The sequence below is a fragment of the Aulonocara sp. 'chitande type north' Nkhata Bay genome, linkage group LG5, assembly GCF_057382095.1.
Source record: "Aulonocara sp. 'chitande type north' Nkhata Bay isolate Kocher_YH1m ecotype deep benthic linkage group LG5, A_spYH_male_GT1.1, whole genome shotgun sequence".
Lineage (NCBI taxonomy): Eukaryota > Metazoa > Chordata > Actinopteri > Cichliformes > Cichlidae > Aulonocara > Aulonocara sp. 'chitande type north' Nkhata Bay.
In genome coordinates, this window is record NC_141348.1 from 45,544,853 (window position 1) to 45,565,575 (window position 20,723).

Here is a 20,723-nt window from a genome sequence, read left to right on the forward strand (position 1 = left end):
TCCTGCCTTCTTTTCATTCCATTTTTTTTTTGGTATTCATGAGCATATGCTCCTGTGTGAAGTCCCCTGTCAATAAATATGCACAGTCTTAATTGTTCCCATCGCAATTAGAATACAGTTCTGTTCTTTTTGGCTCAGGTGTATGTTAAAGCTCTTTCTTTTGTCTGTGGTTTGGCACCTCTGATGATTTCCATGACAATCATTTGAGTGAGCAAGGAAGTGAGAAAAAGGGAAAGGCAGGGAGAGAGAGAGAAGGAGAGAGAGGAGGTGAGAAACAGTTGCTGGAATAAAGCCCCATCTCAATCTGAATAGCTTATTAATAGAGCTGGTCCCAGGCAAACAGATGGCAGCTGCCAAAAACAAACACAGAAATCACAGAAATGAAAACCCTAATTCAATTAGGTGGGAAGCATTCCTCACTGCAGCAGTTATTGAGCAGTTTCCATTAATTTGATAATCCATTTTTCAAAAGAAATGTATTAAAAAGTGCCTTTTCCAAAGTGTTCTCCTGTGTTTGTTATCCGAGGCTGATGAGCAGAGAAAGGAGAGGCCACAAGCTGCATGTATGTGGGTGTGAGAAGAAAACAGGATTTAAGTAATTACTGGCTCATGCTTAACAAATGCAATTAAAGTTACTAATGAATGATTACATCGCAGTGTTCCTAATATGAATTTGTTCAGATTAAAGTAGGCTAGATTGGTGAGGTAGGTTCTGTGTTGTTTTCACACTAGCACATTTCTTTTTATAGCTAAATCATTAGAGGGCTATTACAGAAGGAATCGAAAACAATCCATTTCTGTAGGCAATGGGTAAAGTTGATCTATTTCTTAAAAATAATCATATTCTGTTAGAAGTTGCACTGTTAAAAACAGTAAAGTCCTATCAGCTAGATGTACAGCACTGAACTGTAATTTTACAGTGGGGCTGTTGTACTCGGGAACAACAGTGTCTTATTGTACAACACTTTACAGTACTGTGAAGTAAAATAGTCTGAGCTCTTTGGTTGCCATTAAAGTTTTATTTTACTGTTGCTACTGAAAAATTCATAGACAGTTTATTATTATAAAATAACTGCAAGTTCTCACAGATCTACCCTAAAACAACTTTCTTATCGTTCTTGATCTATGATATTAGCTTTGTCACGGTTCCCCTTTGTTTTCATCTTTTACACATTTTAGTGGCTGAAAGGATTGCTGGAATTTCCCAACATGTAGAGGATGCACTTTCTTTTAGATAAAATCTTATACGGACATTCATTGTTTCCAGAGGATGAATCACGACTTGTTTCACTTCAGCCAAAAGCTTTAAACTTAGTTTCAAAGAGAAAATGGTTCACTTGTCCTGTCTAACCCTGTTTTGATATTTTTCAGTAAGCCAACATTTGTTTTTCTGAACAGGCTCCAAAAGCCCAAGATGCTATTAATTAATGTGGAACAGAATATATAGCACTTCTGTAGTCATACTGGCTCCTCTAAATACTGCTACAAGCGGCATTAAATATACATGCATATAGTGTTTTATATAGTGCATTATTCTTTGTACTTTAAACTGCTCATCTACATCACACAGACAGTCTCCAGATAGGTTTGAAACAAAGAACCCTTTTTGCTGTGAGACAACAGTGCGAACCACTGCAACACATTGTCTTAAACGTCTGACACAGAGATTCTGCACACATCAAATGTAATAAAGGTTCAATTATTTTTGCAGAAAACAAATATTTATTAGTAAAAGTCACAACGTTAGATGGTGGCCCTAATCTGAATTTTTCCCTGTAGCTCTCAGTGAGTGATTGAGCTCAGGATGATTTTTTGAATTGAATCCCAAGTTAGAATTCAATCCACATTTTTCACCTGCTCCAAGCCTTTTAAGTCAATTTCTTAAAAACCAGGGAGACTGATTGAAAACACTTTAGACTGATAGAAAGTATCATTACTTGGAAGAGATGCAGTAAGGGATGAAACTAAAGAAAAAGAAGAAAAACATTCTTGTGTATTTGATTCTAATGAATGCAGATGCACCTGACAAAAATAAATGTCCCTTGGGAAGAAAAAAAAACAAGTTTGTCACACAGACATAAATAGAAAGTGAGAGGGTTTAAAGATAGAGCGGCATATTGGATTTGAAATATGAAAATTGCAATCATCCACAAAGCATTCTGGATTTTGCAGGTACACAAAAACTGTAATTGGTAAAAGAGGAAAACTACCTGAGCATGACATGCCATGCTTGAGACACAATGGAGTTCACAGTGATAACAATAAGACAACAAGGCAATCCAATTTGTCCTCCCTTTAATTTCCTTTGAACCAAACAGCATTCTAAATTGATTTCTTTTGCTCAGGAACTGACAAAAATATGACAGTTTTCAGAGATCAAAAGATGCAAAGAGATATTCATCCCACCTCTTAGTTGATAGTGCAAAAACCTTAAAACTTTTTTGATTTGATGTTTCTTTCCAATTGTTTCCAGTGATTTGTTTGGTGAACAAAATTCTCACAGACATCAGGTCAATCACCCGAGATACTGAGTGTGACACACTGATTAAAGTGAGCTATAAAGGTCAATGTTCTTTACACTGGAGAATGTACTGCAAAGAAAAAAGGCAGTAAAGACATCTTCCAGCATAATAGTGCATCATCTAGCATTTAACTGTGGCTATCGTTGCAAAAGAAGCTCAGATTTATAAAAGATCAGAGAGATCTGAGCTGATGTCTTAGGCATGCTGACGAAAAAATGGACAAAAATTAAAAAGGAAAAAAAATTCCCCATAATTTTTAAAAAAGAGATTCTGGGAAATATTTGCCATTATGAGCCACGAATTGCACACCGCCCTCATCTGCACTGACAGTTACTTGGTAAAATTATACATATACTTCGTGATAAAAGCATTGAATAAATGCTCAATTTTCTCTGCACAAAGAAGCAAGCTGTAAAAAGTTATTTTTCTGCAGTCGCATTGTGTTTGAAGTCTGTTGTTATCAGTGAAGTGGGGGAAAAAGAGTGGCCAAAAGAAATATCCTATCATTAAATTTATTCAAAAGTGTAATAAAAGAAATCACATAAACGTTTAATGAAGAAGCATGTCTGCAGCCTGCAGAACAGCTTGGGAAAAGACATAGTATGTTTAATCATACTAACTACGATTTAATTGGTTTGAACATCAAATTTCAGTATGAGAATGTCATAGTGGTTGCTGATGTTCCCTGAACAACAATATTATGTTCTTGTTATTTTTCATAGTCAAATTATACATTTAGACTTTAGATAATATAAAAGTATTTATGTCTATATTTTTAACTAGCTTACTTCATACTCCTCAGTAGATTACCAGAAATACTAGTCATTGCATACTAACCATGTAGCTATTTCATCTTGAATTCAGTCAGATTTATCCGATTAAATGGGTCAACAGAACAAACTAAAGAAATTATTCATATAACTGTGGGTGTAATGTAACACATCTGTCTGACCTTCATCGTTTGACGGCAGCTTCAGAGTAACGATAATATGAAACACAATACACTACATTAGCCAATGCTCAGCCAATAAAATCAGTGGTAAACTCTGTCAAAATATTACATGCAGTATATTGAATATGGTGGGCTGGACAACCTTGTTCCATTTTGCAGGATCTTTATTTTTCCCATATGTTGCATTTGATAATTACACGTTTGAAATGAGCAGTGTTTCTTGCGAGTGTATCACAGCAATGGTAAGATAAGTAAATCACTCTAATGTATAGTGATGCTATGTTTACTGTATATTGGCAAAGCATGTTCCACAGATTGGTTGCTATGGTGCTGATTTTAAGAACATAACTCCTTTTATACCAACCAAATGCTAGGACTGTCTATTATAAAACATGCCAAGATGTTGCACTATATAGAGTTGAATCCTTTCCCAATCCCATCATCAGACTTATTTTAACAGTGTTACATGCCATGTGCATGACAGACCCGAATACCTATCTTCCTAAGTAACTATATTGTATTTTCATAACAAGCCTTTAATCCCAAACATCTGGACAGGAACCTTATTACAATAACACAACCGTTTCTTTCTGACACTCTCTCCAGCATGCAGTTATTAGAGGATCTAAGGTGGAGCACGTGTGGGCGATATTGCTCAAATAGAGCAGCTGCAGTGTTTAACAAACATCTAAAATGACTGCGTATGTTTGGTCGTCTTTCTGTGGCTCCAGTCTGAGGTGATCCAGGGCATAAAGGGACTTGACTTTCACAGACGACAGCAGTGGTGATGAGAAAATAGTTATGTGTGCGGTTCATGATCTGACTCATCTCCACTTCAAGTCAAGACTTAAGAAATGCTGAGATGAAGAAATGTGAAACTTTATTATTTTACCTCTTAGTCAGTGAGAACTGCGGGTTTTTTACAGAGATGAGGGTTCTTGTCCCACAGCCAAATGAGTGGGTGGGACTGGGGGACAGGAACTGTGCTACCTATCAAAAAGGGTGTCATCTGGACACTACTGACTTAACACTCTAAACCACAATGTTCACATATACACAAAAATCGAAAGTGCAGTATGAGCTTTTGTACATCCCTTTTTCGTTGCAGTTTAATAGAATAATGTGTAGGAAATATGCATTGTCTGAAATGAATTACACTGTGACAGTGAACCAGACCTGCAACAACTAAGTTTTTGGTCACTCTTAGATTGTGAAACAAGCAGTGGACAAATGTATCAACAGTGATCTGCTCCCTGTTGATACAGTGAGCAGATCAACAAGCATGCCTTTTAAGTATCCATGTTGCATTGTGAAATAGAAAGCAAAAAGTCTAGTGTCTTACATTTGAAAATTAAAGATAATTATTTAGATCTGTTTTAGTGTTATACATACCAGACAGAAATATCTGCCTTCCAAGGTACTAAATCTTCCATTGTTTCATTAGTTAGTTGACATATTAGACAAATTGATGTTAAATGGCTAATTACTTCGGAAAAGACATGGGGTGTTTATTAATTATTGGAGTTGATTTTTATTCATTAGCAAGTGGCAGCATCATAAAACAAATTTTCAACAGATTACTGCAAATATTTAGCTTGGCTATGATGCAGTAACAGTAATAACTGTGTAGTTTTTGCCATATAATGTCATGAAACCCACTTACAAGGTGTGAGGCAACGTTGCTAAATTGATATTGATACATTTAAATTTGAGTTAATCCAATCATAGTGAGAAACTCTTCCTCACCTGATGTATCACAATGAGTCTGAGGGGAATTTTAGATTTTTTAAAAAATGAACTCCTCATTATTGAACAGATATATGCAACCCGTTGAAACATTTGTTTGTAATATTGCGCAAAAAAAAAAGACAGGAAACGGATAAAATTCGGTCACCACAAGACCTACCGAAGGGTTGCTAAAACTGACATAGCATATATGCTGGATTACGTAAATGTCTACAGGTGTGAAACCGCAAGTATGCTTTGTGCCTCACCTTTCTGATATATGTTGTAGCCCCATGTTTGCTTTAGTGTTTTGTGCAACAGCATGAAGCTGATACTTAGGTGAACCAACTCAAAAAGAGCTATCTATACACGTTTGTTTTGGGGGTGTTTTTGGCAAATTTTTAGTGTTTGATTACTTAGAAAAAGCACTTTAGCTCTTTTTTTGTAAAGAAAAGCAGAATAATTAGAAGATTTCATGTTAAATTGTTATTCGCGAATTATGCAGGAAATCTTCTGTTTTGTAGATTAACCAACACATTTTGTGCAGTACAGTCAGCATAAAAAAGAAACCTTAACTGATTCTCAACACAAAGCGAAACTCATTTCTTGTTAAAACCACCCACATTTCCTGCTGTTTGTTTCTCTTACCGCAGCACCAAAGTTGCAACTGAAACATTTTGTCTATATGCTGCAGTGGCTGGTCTCTGAGGGTTGGTGTGTTTGGAGTTCAGTTGCATGTAAGCGTTTTGTTTAACCATAGTACTGACCTTCTCACCTGTATCAAGCTAAACTCAAAGGACAGAGGGAAGCCAGTATCATGGAATCAGCTTCACCCCTCCCCCTCATTTAAAGTACACTGGTAATGAGCAAATATAGAAGAATTTTAAACCTAACAGGGGAAATTTACAAGTGTGTTGGTGATGAAAATTTTCCATCGCTGGCTATTCTCAACTTGCAGTCCAGGCTTTTTTGTAATATAAATAAAGAAAACAAAAGTTAATGCATGTACGGTGTGTTTCTAGCACTAAAAAACACTGGGTTATTTGGATCATAAAATATTTGAGGACACTGCACACATCTGTCCATATTGTCTGTCTTTGCATTTTTGCATGCAAAGATACTTTTGTGGTAGTTTTAACCTTTTGGACGACACATTAAAGATAAACTTTTAAAAGTTTCTCATCACCGTCTACTAGATGGATACCACACTGACCCCGTCTTTGTCATCCTGCCTGCTGTTACTCATATCATCCATTTAGTTGCAGCAGTGGTCTTTTCAAATCAATGGAAACCAACAAGACTGCTGCACTCACCTCTTCTCAATGGCATCCTCCACCATAAATTGTTGCCTTTCATTCTCTGTTGGCCTCATGACTTTGACTTTGGGATGAGGGATGGGATTAAAGGAGCTGATGGAAGTGTCAAATTGATATGGTCTTCTAGAAGTATTTACTACGGTATTACTTCAGACAGTGATTGCAAGCACAGACTGAATTCACAGTAGAGCAGAAACAGCCTATTGTTACCACACCACTTTTGTATGCACAAATATACCTACAGCTAGAGAGGCAACACCCAAACATAAAAAAGAAGAAACACGCTTCCATAAGAAGATATTCATACGAGCACAAGACTGCATGCACACAAAAGGCACAGAGGCAAGTCTGTGTGTCTTCACCCAAAACCTCTTTTATCTGACACTACATTAAGAATGTATGACTGTGATTTTCATATAATGTGTGTCATATCACAAAGTGGCAGGTTTTCCAATTGTCCAATAATGATCTATTTGCCAATTCAATACTACTGAAGAAGAGACGGCAGGCAGACATAACATGAATAAAACATTGAATGAAGGGATCATGACAGTTCCATTTCAATCTTTCTTCCCCTTTCTCATAAAGTCTCTAAGAAGACTTGTGTGCAATCAGCACTTGGACGGTTGCCTGAGTTTGTATGCACATTGCATTCCTCTGTTCTCTTTATCTCACACTAGACGCCTACGATGCACTACTTTCACAAGCAAACGTCTTCTCGCATCTGCTCTCTTGTTTGTTAAAATAGTTTACTGGCAATATCAATGCTGGCTGGTGCACACTGTATCCATGGTTAATTAGTTGATGCCATTGGAGCCCTGAGTTGAATGTAAATTTAGGATACAAATATGTGACCTTCCTTGGTGCAAATGCAGTGTACAGTACAGAAAGTTGGGGGTGTTTGTGATTTTTTTAAAATAACTATTACCACGTCTTCACAAAAGGTGTGATCATCTAATTAGAGAAGGAACAAAACAAAAAGAGAGACATTAAGTCCGCAGGGAAAAGAGCAGGCGTGATCACTTTTAAACTTTTTAGTCTTTATTATGCAGGTTTGAAATAAAAGAAGCATTGTGACACAAACCGATGCTGCTGGCAAGAAAAGAAAAGAGCAGCACCCAAAATGTAAAAAATAAAGAAATAATCATTGTTGTGGTCATCAAACCAAAGAAAAGAAACAATAAAATAAGAATAAAAATATACCTCCATCATAAGAAGCAAAGGTGATCTACTTTATTTTATAAATAAGAACCTGTCAAATGGCTGATGGGCAACTAGCAGAAAACAATATGCTGATAACCATTTAAAATATTTATCATTACTGGCTTTACAAATAAAATAACTACAATTGGCAGGGTTTTTTGTACACAACTTAAAAAGTTATAGTTTTGCAGCAACTAAAACTGAAATGATGCTACACTTAAAGAGATAAAAATGAGATGTCTTGTCAGCAAAATGCATTTCTGTTAATCACACAAAAGTTTAAAAAAAGATGAGATCAACACAACCAAACACCAACTGGAAAGTTATAAAAGTCACCGTAATGTGGCTGTGATGGCTCCATTCACATATTTCATTACTTCACTTCTCATTGTAGAAGGACACAAAACTGACATTATGGTCAGACAACATAACAGAAGGGTGGAGCAGGCATTTTGAGGCAATTTTTTTTCACCTGCAACATTACATCTCATTTTATTTCACAGCGCTTCTTTCTCTTTTTCTATCTCTTTGCTCTCTGTCTCTCACCTGGCTCTTTCCATTTAATGATCTGCAGGACACATATTGTGTATTCAGTTTTAGATTGAACTTTATTGGAAAAAAACACACCAGTGAGCACAGATTTAATGCAAGAATGAGAGTGTGAAATACTCCTCTGAAATCCAGCTGCACAAGGCTGTTAAAATTCACGAGAAAGACTCGACGCCCGAACGCTGAGACACTCCTGCACACATGTGTCCGTGCATGTACGCACATACATACTCAGCCGCACACGTCATGAATGTGGTACATTCTAACGTCCAGGCATGCATGCGCCCACAAACCCACCCCCCCACACACACACACACACGCACACGCGCACACACGCACACACAATGACTTACAGGTAATATTAAAGAAGAAACAAATCTATCTGGACTTCCAATTCCCAATTTGATCCCATAAAAGTGATATTTACAATCACACTGTGACAGCTCATAGACCTCAACAGGTCTTTAATATTAAAAAAGATTCTTTTTGTTTTGTTTCTCTTCCCCACCCAGACTTTTGTATTAATTTGCAGGCCCTTAAGCAAAGCTACGATAACATCAAGGCCTGCTAGAACCTACTAAATGTTAATATTTCTCTATAGAACAGGGCCCATCGCTTACTGGCAAAAAAAGAGGAACGGCTTTGCAAGCCAGAAATAAATAAAACAGCATCAATAACAACAAAGAAAGGAAAAAAACAAATGGAAAATAAAGCGATTAAAGGAAAGGAGTATTTTTCTTTCTTCTCGTTCTAATTAAAGCTGGATGGGGTCCCTGAGGGGACTTTATGGTGACACACGAGAGAAGTGCTCTGCAGCCCGGCCTGTATCAGAGAGGGGGCAGAGACACACAACTCAGAAGGTGGGAGAGGGTCGGGTGGGTAGGGCGTGGGGGGAGGCTTTATAAGTGCTTGGCAAATTTCAACAGCAAGAGGACTGCTAATACATTAAGTGGTACAGACAGTAGTCATCAAACTCTGTTCACAAGTTCTAGAAACTGAGAAAAATAAAAATTACACTGACAAAAAAAGGTGGTGACGTGTGTGATTGTGTGTGTGAAGCGGCATGTGTGTGCTTGCATGTGCGTGTGTGTGTTTGTATGTCAAGTGTACACTGCATGTAAGTGTGCACGTCAGAAGAAGAAGAAGAAGAAGAATGGGAGGGTTGGGGGAGGAGTGGGGGAGTGGAATAGGGGATGAGAGTAGACTCCTCTGTGTCGTTTTTGTCGACAGAGTATCATCTTCAGTTTCAGGTGAGGTAGAGTGGCTTGTCCCTGCCTATCATGTTGCCACTGGAAAAAAACAAATAAACAGAAAAACGGAAAATCAAAAACAAAGGCACAGTTTAGATTATGAGTCACACTCTACAACTCTACAAAATAGAAAGGAAGAGGGAAATCAGAGGTGCATTTTTCCTTGATTGCATGATCGTTCTCTGGTGGTGATCATTTAATTTTTCTTAGTTTGTTTCTCAAAACAAACCCTCTTAATGAAATAAAAATTGCACTGTAATTGAGCATGAACAGCACTATTGACTTACGATATCTTCCAGTGCTGCAGGGCTGCGCAGTTTGCCAAATCATTTAGTATAATAAGAGTGAAAACTTGTGTATGGAACTTGTTTTTTTTTCTCTTCTTTTTACTGCTGTCTGACAAACACATGACAAGCTCTATTATCTCACCATTACCTCTACAGCTGTCACCCCCGTCTCAATGGAACAGAGCTGACAATTTTCAACACTTACTTTGCAAAAGCAGTGGAAGAGACATCTGCTGCCTTAGCTATAACTATACTATAACTTATTTCTGCAGGAATTCTGGTCTAAGGGCAAATGCAACCTAAATTATGAGGTAAATATGGTGTCAAATTCCATTCTTTAATTGAGGCTTTTTACCATTAAATGTAATTAGTTTGTCTGTGTTCCACATTTATTTAACACAATATGATGTGAAGAATTCCCACTGACCTGCAGTGGTTGCCACACTCCCGATTGCAGTATTCATTGTCCCAATCATGGGTCTGAGCCACTCCAGGGCCTGGACCAGGGCCAGGAGCTCCTGGAGACTGGGAACCCCCAATGCTCTTCTGGTACTCTGACTGGAGGTGGGAAAAACCCTATAGGGAGTACATTAAAATTAGGCACACATCTTAAATTATAATCTCCTAGCAGCAGACGTGTCTTAGTTTGTCACTATACCTGCTGCCCTGGAGGTGGGGAGTGAAGAGAGGCCTGAAGCCCCATCTGGTGAGAGATGATTGACTGGGACTGGACCTGCTGCATGCGGATAGGCTGGTTGAGGAGTGAGCTCTGGTGCAGGGAGAGCTGCTGGTGGGGGTGAAGTGGTGGGCTGATCTGGAAGGAGGAAGGGGGAGAGGCACTAATGCTGGGCAGCATCTGCGATTGGCTGAGTGTCTGCGACAGAGTGTGGCGAGGGGCGTGTCCTGCATAGCTCTGCAGGTCAGTAAGTGGGAAGGCCCCAGGCCCCAGGTATGGCGATGTCGGCTGGGGAGGAGGTGGCACACTGTACAGCGGCGGGTTGCCTGGCATCATATGTGGAGAAGCCTGACTTGTCTGGGCACTTTTTGTCTCCACGGGGTCATTATATGTCTTAAAGAGAGAGAAAATCAAGAACAATAGTTACACTCCATGTAACAATGTGTTAACTCTTATGGCTTATTGCAGTACAACATAGAATCCAGTATATATTCCTGGGGAAGACACTGAACCTCGAGTTTACCAGTAATAAGCAAAATGCACAAGCTGTATATTGCAAATAACACCCCTACTATTTCCATAGGAATAAAGACAGTAAGTGCTACACTTGATTAATCATCATCAGCAAGTCTATAAAAGATGTATAAAAGCACTGTACAGTGAGAAAGATTATTCACACTATTCAAGACAGCTGCCAGTCATCCCAGAAGTGGACATCCCATCAAATATACCCCAAGGTCAAACCATGCAATGCAAGAGATACTTCTCAGAGTCTACAGGCTTCAGCGTGCTAAATGTTCAAGTTTATGGCAGTTTAATTAGAACAAGACTAAACAAGTATGGCTGGTATGGAAGGGTTTCCAGGAGAAAGTACTTTCTCTCTAATAAGAACATGGCTGCAATGCTTAGGTTTGCAAAGTTGCACCTGAACAAACCACAACTTCTGGAACAATGTCCTTGGGACAGACAAGACCAAAGCAGAGATGTTTGGTTTTCAAAACCCAAAAACAGCCGATCAGAAACACACCTCACACCAACTGTCAAGCACAGTGGTGTAGGGGTGATGGTTTTGGTTTGTTTTGCAGCCACAGGACCTGGGCACCTTGCAGTCAGTGAGCTAGCTATTCTAGAGTCAGATGTGAGGCCATCTGCCTGACAGCTAAAGCTTGGCCAAAACTGTCATGCAACAGGACAATGATCCCAAGCAAAGCAGCAACCTCAACCTCAACCTGATTGAAATGTTTGTAAGCACCGTAAGAGAACTGTGCATAAACAAAACCCCACAAAACATCAATAAAATGACGGTTGTAAAAAATAATGGGCTGAATTCTTTCCTTAACAATGTGACAGACTGATTAATACTTACAGAAAATGATAACATTCAAGTTATTTCTGCTAAAGGTGGTTTTAGAAGCTACTGAATCATGGGGCATACTTAGTTATTCACACTTTTCCAGTTTAGCTTAGTGTTTGTTTCATAAACAATCCCATTCTTCATTCTTTCTGTTTTTAATGTATTAAATCACCCAGCCCCGCCCACCTCCACTGCACTCACATGCAGTACACACACATCTGCTCTGCAGACTGTTCTGTCTCCCTTTTTTTTCGTGGAGGAAAGTGTATGTCTATCTATGAAATGCATCCAGTATTTCTCATTAACTGTCGGACTGGTTGGAGTTATATGTGGTGGTTTGCTACTTTTTTATGGCTTCCATCCATCCAACTGAATCCCTGAAATAATCAATGGAACGGGAATGAATGGATGGATAAAGAAGAGAGACAGCCACATTCGCAGGGTCAAGTGGAAAATGAAATGCTAAAAAAAATGAAGTGAGGGGAGAGGAAAAGAGTGAGATAATAGATTTGATCTGTGTCAACTTGAGACTTGCAGACATTTAAAGTTGTGTATTGCAGCAGAAGGATTTACAATAAACAATATTTAAGTTGAAAGATGGTTTGCAAATACTGAAACGAATACAATATTTAATATAAAGTGCACCTTTTTAAAATGTAAACTTTTTAAATTTTCAGTGTGGAGTTTTTTGGATTGAAACAAACATGAGAGAAATGACATGGCATATAGTGGGTAGCTATGAAACTTTAGTTTGTCTTTTCTCCTCACAAACAAACTAACATGAGTCACAAAACAAAAAGGCAACAGGTGCACGCTTAAGAAGTGAATCTTTCAAATGAAGCTCCAATTACCTCCAATTCCACCCACCCCGATTCACTCTGAAAAGACCCCTTCATTGGTAATTTAAAGAAAGAGAGTCGTGGTGAATCATGAGATTCAGCTCTGCATTCAGATTGGCTGATCCTGAATGAGTGAAGGAGGGTCTGCAGGCTTATTTTAGTGAGTCAGATTTTTGACTGGCAATCTACCAGCATATAGTATCAATCAAGCCCCTGTATAGGAGCAATGACATGAATGTCTAATTGCAGCAAAGACAAGAGATGAGAATAGTCTTTTTAGCTGAAAGTATGCCACAGTGAAGAGGCTGATGAATTAACTATTCATGCCTTAATCAAGGTGCTTGTTTTCGGCCCATGAGCATGAGAGGAAGTGAGGCGCTGTGCTTAGTGGAGACAGGAGGAGGGAGGGAAAAGAGGAGGGGCTCGGTATATGCTAATGCAATTTAGAGTTGTATTTAAAAAAAACACAATGCAGAAAGGGAGAAATGAAATGCTGAACACCTAAAGACTGATATCCCTGTACCATCACGACTGTAGTACAGACAAACCAATGAGGAGTAGTCTAGCAGCTTTTTTAAGAAAATAATTAGGAATTGTTTTGTTTTTTACACAAGCATTGATAGAAATATGTTAATGTGCTGAGCTAAACTGTAGTAACCTGCATCAAAGAGAGAGCGGTAGTTGTGCGCAAACCTCAGGCAACACATTAGTGGCGCATCAGGGAGGACAGAAACACCAAGAGGATAGCAAATGACAGGTAATGTCCACTTCTACTTTTGCACATGCACAGCGATGAGCGTACACACGCACGCAAACACACACGCATGTACTATTACTTTCCATTTCTCCCCAGCTTCCAAATCGGGTGTGTTTGAGGCCTAATTTTCACTGTTCTCCTGTGAGCACACACACAGGCTCCTTCTCTCTCTTACACATACACACACATATATATGCACAAACATAGCTCAGTGCAGCTTGTGGACCCTTTCCATGGAACAAAAGTGAAAGGAATTCTGTCTAATTTATCATCCCTTATATCGCCGCTGACCCATGTATATCAAAGACGTGACCCCTGCTGTTACCTTGGAAACCAGACTGGCTCTGTAGGCGGCCAGGGCTTTCAGGTACTCCTTCTTAGCAGCCTCTGTTTTCCTCTTGTAGCTCTGCAGGAACAAACACAACAACAACAACGATTGATTACAAGGTGATGTGAAAGGCTAAAATGACCCTGTGGTCCACACTGACTGATGTGAATGAGATTTTGGGAGTCATGGTGTGATTGCGTGACCCGGCGGTGTACTCCTTGATGAAAAGCATATCAAATGCATTCACTTCCCAGTTATCAGGTCAGGGAGATTTGACCATCTGCATGATGTTTGCGTATCTGAAAGTAGTTCTTTTTCTTCAGAATATCCAGAATGAAATGTGCATAAAGCTTGTGCACAATAGCGTGAAAATAGTTAGAAATTCTGCTGAGTTAAATGAGGAGCGAGATGCTGTTTGTCATTTTGTGTACTGCTTTTCTGTCTCTTCCTCTATTAAGGCTGTTGCTCATCTCTTAATCAGAGCTGATGTCCCAGCAAATCATTCAGACGAGGGGGAAAAAAAATAAATAAAAGAATTCAAAACAGCATTAGCAAAGGAGCAATCTCAAGCCTTCTGAATGAACCTCAAATGATGCGTTAAGACAGGGAATTCGAATTAATGTCATCACATGTCACTCACAGGCTCTTTATGGCTGCCAGTGCCTTTGTGATGCAGGAAAAGCAAGTTGCAAAAAGTCCATCCTTAAATCGATAAGGAAGACTCAGATCTCAGCTCATCTCGGGAACGTTTTCATATAAAGGAGAATGTACGTTTGTGTGTGAGTAAATGCATCGGGTAATTACTGATCCTCAGCGAGGAGACTGTCTGTGGCTCTGTGGACGGGGTCATTTCCTTCAAAGAGGTGGGGTACGATAACCATTAAGCATTCATGCCTTGCCAAATGCGCATAGGCTGGCAGCCGCTAACACGTACAGTCGATAAACAAACAGACATACACAAAGAACAGCAAACAAACCGGGATGACGGCGGATACAATCTCATGCTCAAACAGCTGATGTTTATCCACTCATTCATCCTTATTTACAATATCATAATTGTTTTCCTTCTGTGATAGACACTTTGGAACAAGAATGGATGAATTAAGCACTCATCCAGACTTTAAAAATAAAAACAAGCAAAAAAAATCAATCAAATTAATAATGATGCCCATGAGGAAATTCATTGAAAAAATAAAAAATAAAAAAATAAAAATGGGCTTACCCATCACCTCTTATAGACTGACAGACCCACGGTTGCTTCTTTAATAACCCAAACTACTCCCAGCAGCTTTAATTTCAAATTAATTTAACACAGCTAATGATTTGCGCAACGACGGATACTTTTAAATAAATTACCATGCCTAAGGATGTCTAATTATTCCAAAGTGGGCGGATTCATTAGCAATTGAAGCCGTCAAAGGCTGCAGGTCAGTATGAATAAAAAATAACAAAGCTGCAAGGAGAGAGCATATGCCTCTATCGTAATCCTGACACAGAGGTGTCCCGGCTGAATTAGCCCCTAATTGTACCTTAATGAAATGTTCTTGTTTGATAACCAGTTAATTACAGGAGACAATAACTCTGCACCCTGCTGACACTGAAGAGAGTGATTACTCTACGACTGAAAGACCCGACGATTGGTAAGAGGAGAAGTAGGAGGAGAGGAAGCAAACGGGAAGCAAAATGGAGGAGAAATAGGCAGAGGCACATTAAAACCAAAGAAAAAAAAGCACAACAGTGTTTGAATACTAGACAAAGATGCAGAAAATGGACTAAAATAGTTGAATATTGCATGACAGATTTTTAAACTTAACACAGAGAAGGAGTTTATTATCTAAACATGCCATCTTTTCAAACTCACAGTGTTCTTTTCTTTCCTCCCTTTCTCCCTGGTACAAATCTACAGACTCAATTAAATAATACTAAGGTTTCTCCTCCCTCCTCCCCAAATCCATTATCACTGTTCCCCCCCATTGCAGTAAAAACTGAAAACTGATCTTAATCTTAAATAACAAAAACAAGAAAAGTGTTCTTTTGTGTTTCTAGGGCAGCTTTAACATGTAGTCACCTTGAGGGATAGCACAGCCCAAATAATGCATTGATCTTGCACTATAAAGCAAAGGCCTTTGGGAATTAAAAAGCGCTGTATAGTGTGCAAACTATGAAAACAGCTTAATAAAAAAAGAAAATATGAACATAAACATGAATTTAAAAACAAAAAACAAGACTTTGTTCTGCCAAACCTAAGGGCGGCACTGGAGAATCCACAACAACACAAGCAAAGTGGGAAAAATGCACACTGAAGCGTAACAAAAAGAATCACAGAAGGAACATAAATCACAACAATGAAACTTTTGATCGTTTCTTCAATAAACTACAGCAATAAAAAACGCTGCCTTCAGTGCACTTATGTGAATTTTGCTGCACTGTGTGTTTGACGAGCGCTATAGGTAATTGGAAACAGGGGCTGTGATCTAGTTAAAACAAAGCTGTGTGTAGGGGAAGGGTTGTGTTTACATTCTGGAGGTCCTGCATGGCTCCAGAGGGTCTGACTGTGACATGAGAGAGCACACCTCGTGGGTCCGGAAGAGACAGCCAGGACATGACAGCCAACAATTAAGTAAGTACATGTCTTGGATTTTTTAGGCCTTTTGACACTTTGTACAAGCAAACATTTGACTCTCTTTAATAAAATCTCTACAGATACTGTAAATGCAGGATTCAGATCTACGGTTTGACCAGGTCATACCAAAACCTTTCATTTCTACTTTTTAAGTCATTACTTATAGTTTGCCTTTAACTTTTGGATAGAAGGCGTCCCATTATCTTCAAACAGTCCTGGATATGATGCACAATTCTATTTTTTTCATTAGCAAATACTGCAGGCTGCCCAGTCCCTGAGGCAGCAAGCTAGCTCTCAGACTAAGCTAGAGGTGTAGCAGTTGTAATAATTTTCTTCTCCTGTAACACTGTGTTTGGCTTCCACCGAGCATATCAACTGGTCATTTCTCTAGAACACATTTTTGTCTTTACCTTTTTGCTCACTCATTAACTCTAGTTTTGCTTTAATGTTTGTTTTAGGACAGCAGGACTCAAAATGCGCATTCTTCTGGTCTCCTTGGATGCAAAAATGCATTTTGACCGTAGATTCTGTAATGAAATTTGAGGGTTCTTGGACGTGTTTGGCATCAAACAGTTTTTGGAGAAAGTGGCAGTTGTTTGTAATCTACCCTAGTTGAAGACAACCGTCCCTGCAGTGAAATTACTTATTTCAAATAATTTGGAGACCAATTTAAATCAGTTTGAAGGAGCTCTTTAGCTCTTGGTATTATGGCATCCTGTAAAAACAGAAAACCCAAAAACAGGACATTGGCATAAAATCTAGTTTATTCCTCAGAAGGTACAATACATGTAGGGGTTCACTTACTTTTGTATGTGACCAGTGTGTTTTTTATTTATTCAAATAACGAAAATGACTACCAAGCTCAAATTTATGTCACATTTATTCATTTTTTTTCAAAGGGGATCAAATGTTACCGAAAATGTTTAGGATACGAGCGCATTGTGAATGCATTTTACTATTATATTACCAACCAGCAGATGTGAATGCAGTACGCTATAATGTCCTTTCATGAATTTATTTCATTATGAAAGACCAGGACAGAAATTTTAATGACTTTAATGAGGATTAATGTGCACTAGCTGAATTGGTTGTACTCTGTAAATACACGGTTATCAAGTTTATCCATTTGCTGGCCTGGAATAAATGACAGTGCTAGTCAGTGAGAATAATTAGAGCACTCACTGTGTTATTGCCCAGACAGGCTACTATATTTTATTCCATAATGACATCATTACCTCAAGTTAATTATGTGTCTTGCGAGGTGACATGTTTGATTAAACACATGAATGCACAAACAAATCAAAAAATTAACTGTGAAATGGCATGCTAAATGGCTGGATTTTAATGATGGAATTGCCATATTATTAGTTTTGTCTGTGCTCCCAGGTAGAGCTGTGAAGGACAAATGCATAAAGCATGAGATGAAGACAGACATACAGAGACAGAAAGAAAGAGAGTTGCATCTGCAGTGCAAAATCTAAGGTGAATAAGAAACCGGGACACGAGGGGTTAAGCAGCACAAACAATAACATTTCAGGAGAAGATGTCCTTGAGGCAAAACCAAGGACAAGGCAATTGCTAATCTTGTATTCCCAGCATGATCAAATCACCAGGCAACAGATATAAATAAAAGGACAGGAAATGAGGAATTCACATTCAAGGGTGTCAGCAGCGAAATGAAGATTCATGGTGAAGAGCCCTGGTGAAGGCGGCAAAAATTAACTGCAAATAAAAGGGACAGACGGCCTCCAAAGTCCAGCGTATGAAGTAGGTTTGGTGGGAGAAAAACACACATGCTAGATAGGGTCTGGTAGATGGTGGCTGGGGCTGGGGGGAATGGGCTGCACTTTGTCATGGAGACAGGTGCTTTTATTTGACACCCAATAGGCTGCGCCCTGACTGGATATTCTAAAAATATGAGTCTGCGCATGATCATCAGACTGTCTCGTTTTTCATTCATTTCACACCATCATTTGTTACCACAAACACACAGACAAAAAAAAAAACCTTTGACTTTGCCTGTTGGACTGGAATGTGGAAAATGAAATAGAGAAAATGTGCTGGACAGGAAACCTCTAAACTGCAGTACGTGTTAATGCAGTTTCATATGCACAGGTTGGGTTATAATAAAATCCAATTGACCATTCAGTTCAGGTAAATATAGCTGCACTGCTGGTGGTTAAAATCTTTACAAGTCCGAGTGCAAGAAAATTCACTTTATAAAATAAAAGCATAAAATTTTTTATTTGCTTCACTCTCATGCAAGCTGCAATCACTCAGAGTGGCAGGTAGTTCTTTAATTTTAGAATCAGAATTACAAGTTTTTACTGATGCATTATTCAACTTTCAAAAAAACGGGTTGCTCATTATAATGGCGAAGCCAAGGAAAATTATCACCAGCTAAATAAAACTCAGTATGTCCATCAACAATTGTTGGAACCCAAAAGCAGATCTAGAAGGTGAGTGAATACTGAACTTGTAATTGTTAGGTAGGCAGACGCAAGCTGCTCAATGTGTAAATAGGCATCTGTTTTTCTTTGTTATGCTTTTTCTTTTTTCACAATTTTACCACGCTGGCATCATCCTAAAAGGTGATAGTAATGCATCCCAGCTTATTTCTTTTTCTCTCTTTTGTCTTTAAACGCTTTTCATTTGCAAGCTACATTTTTATGCTCCTTCTCCTACTTAAATGATATTAACCTCTTGCCATCGGGTAGTCACAACTGCCGCAAGGTCAAAACTGTTTCAGTTTTTATGGAGTGAATTTATAACTTTTGTGAGGTATTTTTTTTTAGATGTTTGATAAACAACAAAAAAAGCTCTTTCCAGAACTCATAGTGTATATACATGAATATTAAACGAAGCCTACCTGTTTTTGCTCCTCTCCCAGACCATCCCACATGGAGGCTACTATTTTGGATACGTCTCCAAAAGTGGCATTGGGATTCTGTCCTTTAATGGCTGCCTGAGTGTCTCTGAAGAACAAGGCGTAGGCCGACACAGGCTTTGTAGGCTCGTTTGGATCCTTCTTCTTCTTCTTTTTTTGGGGTTTGGGCTTGGGCTTCATCATCTCCGAAGACGGTCGCTTCTCACCCGTGATCTGGAAGACCATCAGTGGCACAAAACAAAAAAACAAAACAGCTTATTGACACTGAAAGTGAGTCTACTAATTCGACTCGGAATGAATAATTGCATTGCTGATGAATGCTTATAGCGCTGTGCCCAGGTGAAACATGTAAGCTTCATTAAATCCTTAATTTCTTTTCTGTGTTCAATACCCAGTGTTTGGATATTGCAGCAATGATTCACCGACAGTAACAATTTACACACACAGACTCTGGTTGACAGCAGTTTTTCTCCCTGCCTTACTTTGTCAAAAATAACATCTGTTATTTGAATGTATCAAACCTTTTCAAATCTTTATTTTGCAGTTGTTCAGCAAGTCATAAATTCTGAATTTTCATGCTAGGGGTGAAAGGAATTTTAAATCGCCTGCTGTATCTGCTCTGGCTTTGATGTGGTCTCAGAATGAATTGGAGAGAGCAAATGGAATTACTTACTGATAGGAGAGATGGTAATCATTTTTATTCACACAGCACAGCAGAGATGCATAGGCTGGGAAATATATATTTTTTAAACTAAAGGAGCCCCTTCTTGTTATACTGTATCACTGTGAGCTGGCAGCTAAATACACAGATGAATCTGAAACACTGTGGAAGTGGCAGATTCAATTATACACTCATTCACATTCCCCTGACAGAAACGAAGCAAATCCACAGAGACATTGGTTGGTGGGCAATTTATAAAAGCAGTTTTACAGATTTACATAAACCAAATGAATGTAAACAACTATCCTTCTCTTCTTATTTAAATGAATGAGTGATTTAAATGAAGGAGTGGTTGCTTTGGAACCAGACTGTAACTGAGAACATGGTAAGGCAGTGACAAAGTTGGGGAGGACTGGCAACAGATCATGTTGTTGTTGAAAAAAAGCGCCAATTAAAACATGTCTCACATCTTCATTCATTATAGAAATTTAAAAAGGGTTTAATATCAGCTCCTGTGTGTCTAACAATAAGCAGCAAACCTAGATTAGAATGACAGCTATTCACTAAAGTAACATGGAAAACAGAATTTCCTTTTGCTATTAGGGCATAGATTTTGAACTTTTTGAAGAGATTAAAAGTAAATATCTCAAAAAGTTTCTTTTTTCAAAGCATGAAAGGAAAAAAATAGACATAGCTCCAACTCCAGCAATGTTCAAGTTTTCGAGGCAGCCAAATAACCCAAGCTCAAGCATGCCTATTCCTGCGTTCCTCTTAAACAACACTGCGGATTACAT

At 38.6% G+C, this 20,723-nt stretch overlaps 1 protein-coding gene across 3 annotated transcripts in view; it reads right to left on the reverse strand.

Annotated features, from left to right (window-relative positions):
* Positions 1–7,534: 7,534 nt before the first annotated feature.
* The window catches only part of tox2 (TOX high mobility group box family member 2), an 85,514-nt gene continuing 72,325 nt past the window's right edge, over positions 7,535–20,723 (reverse strand). For all 3 annotated transcript variants that reach the window (XM_086293832.1, XM_086293829.1, XM_086293831.1), the window contains 5 exons: positions 19,251–19,481; positions 13,756–13,836; positions 10,463–10,873; positions 10,232–10,380; positions 7,535–9,556 (listed from right to left, as the gene is read on the reverse strand). In XM_086293832.1, the coding sequence (XP_086149958.1) occupies positions 9,514–9,556; positions 10,232–10,380; positions 10,463–10,873; positions 13,756–13,836; positions 19,251–19,481 (915 nt within the window). In that variant the 3' untranslated portion in view covers positions 7,535–9,513. The remainder of the gene's footprint in view (positions 9,557–10,231; positions 10,381–10,462; positions 10,874–13,755; positions 13,837–19,250; positions 19,482–20,723) is intronic.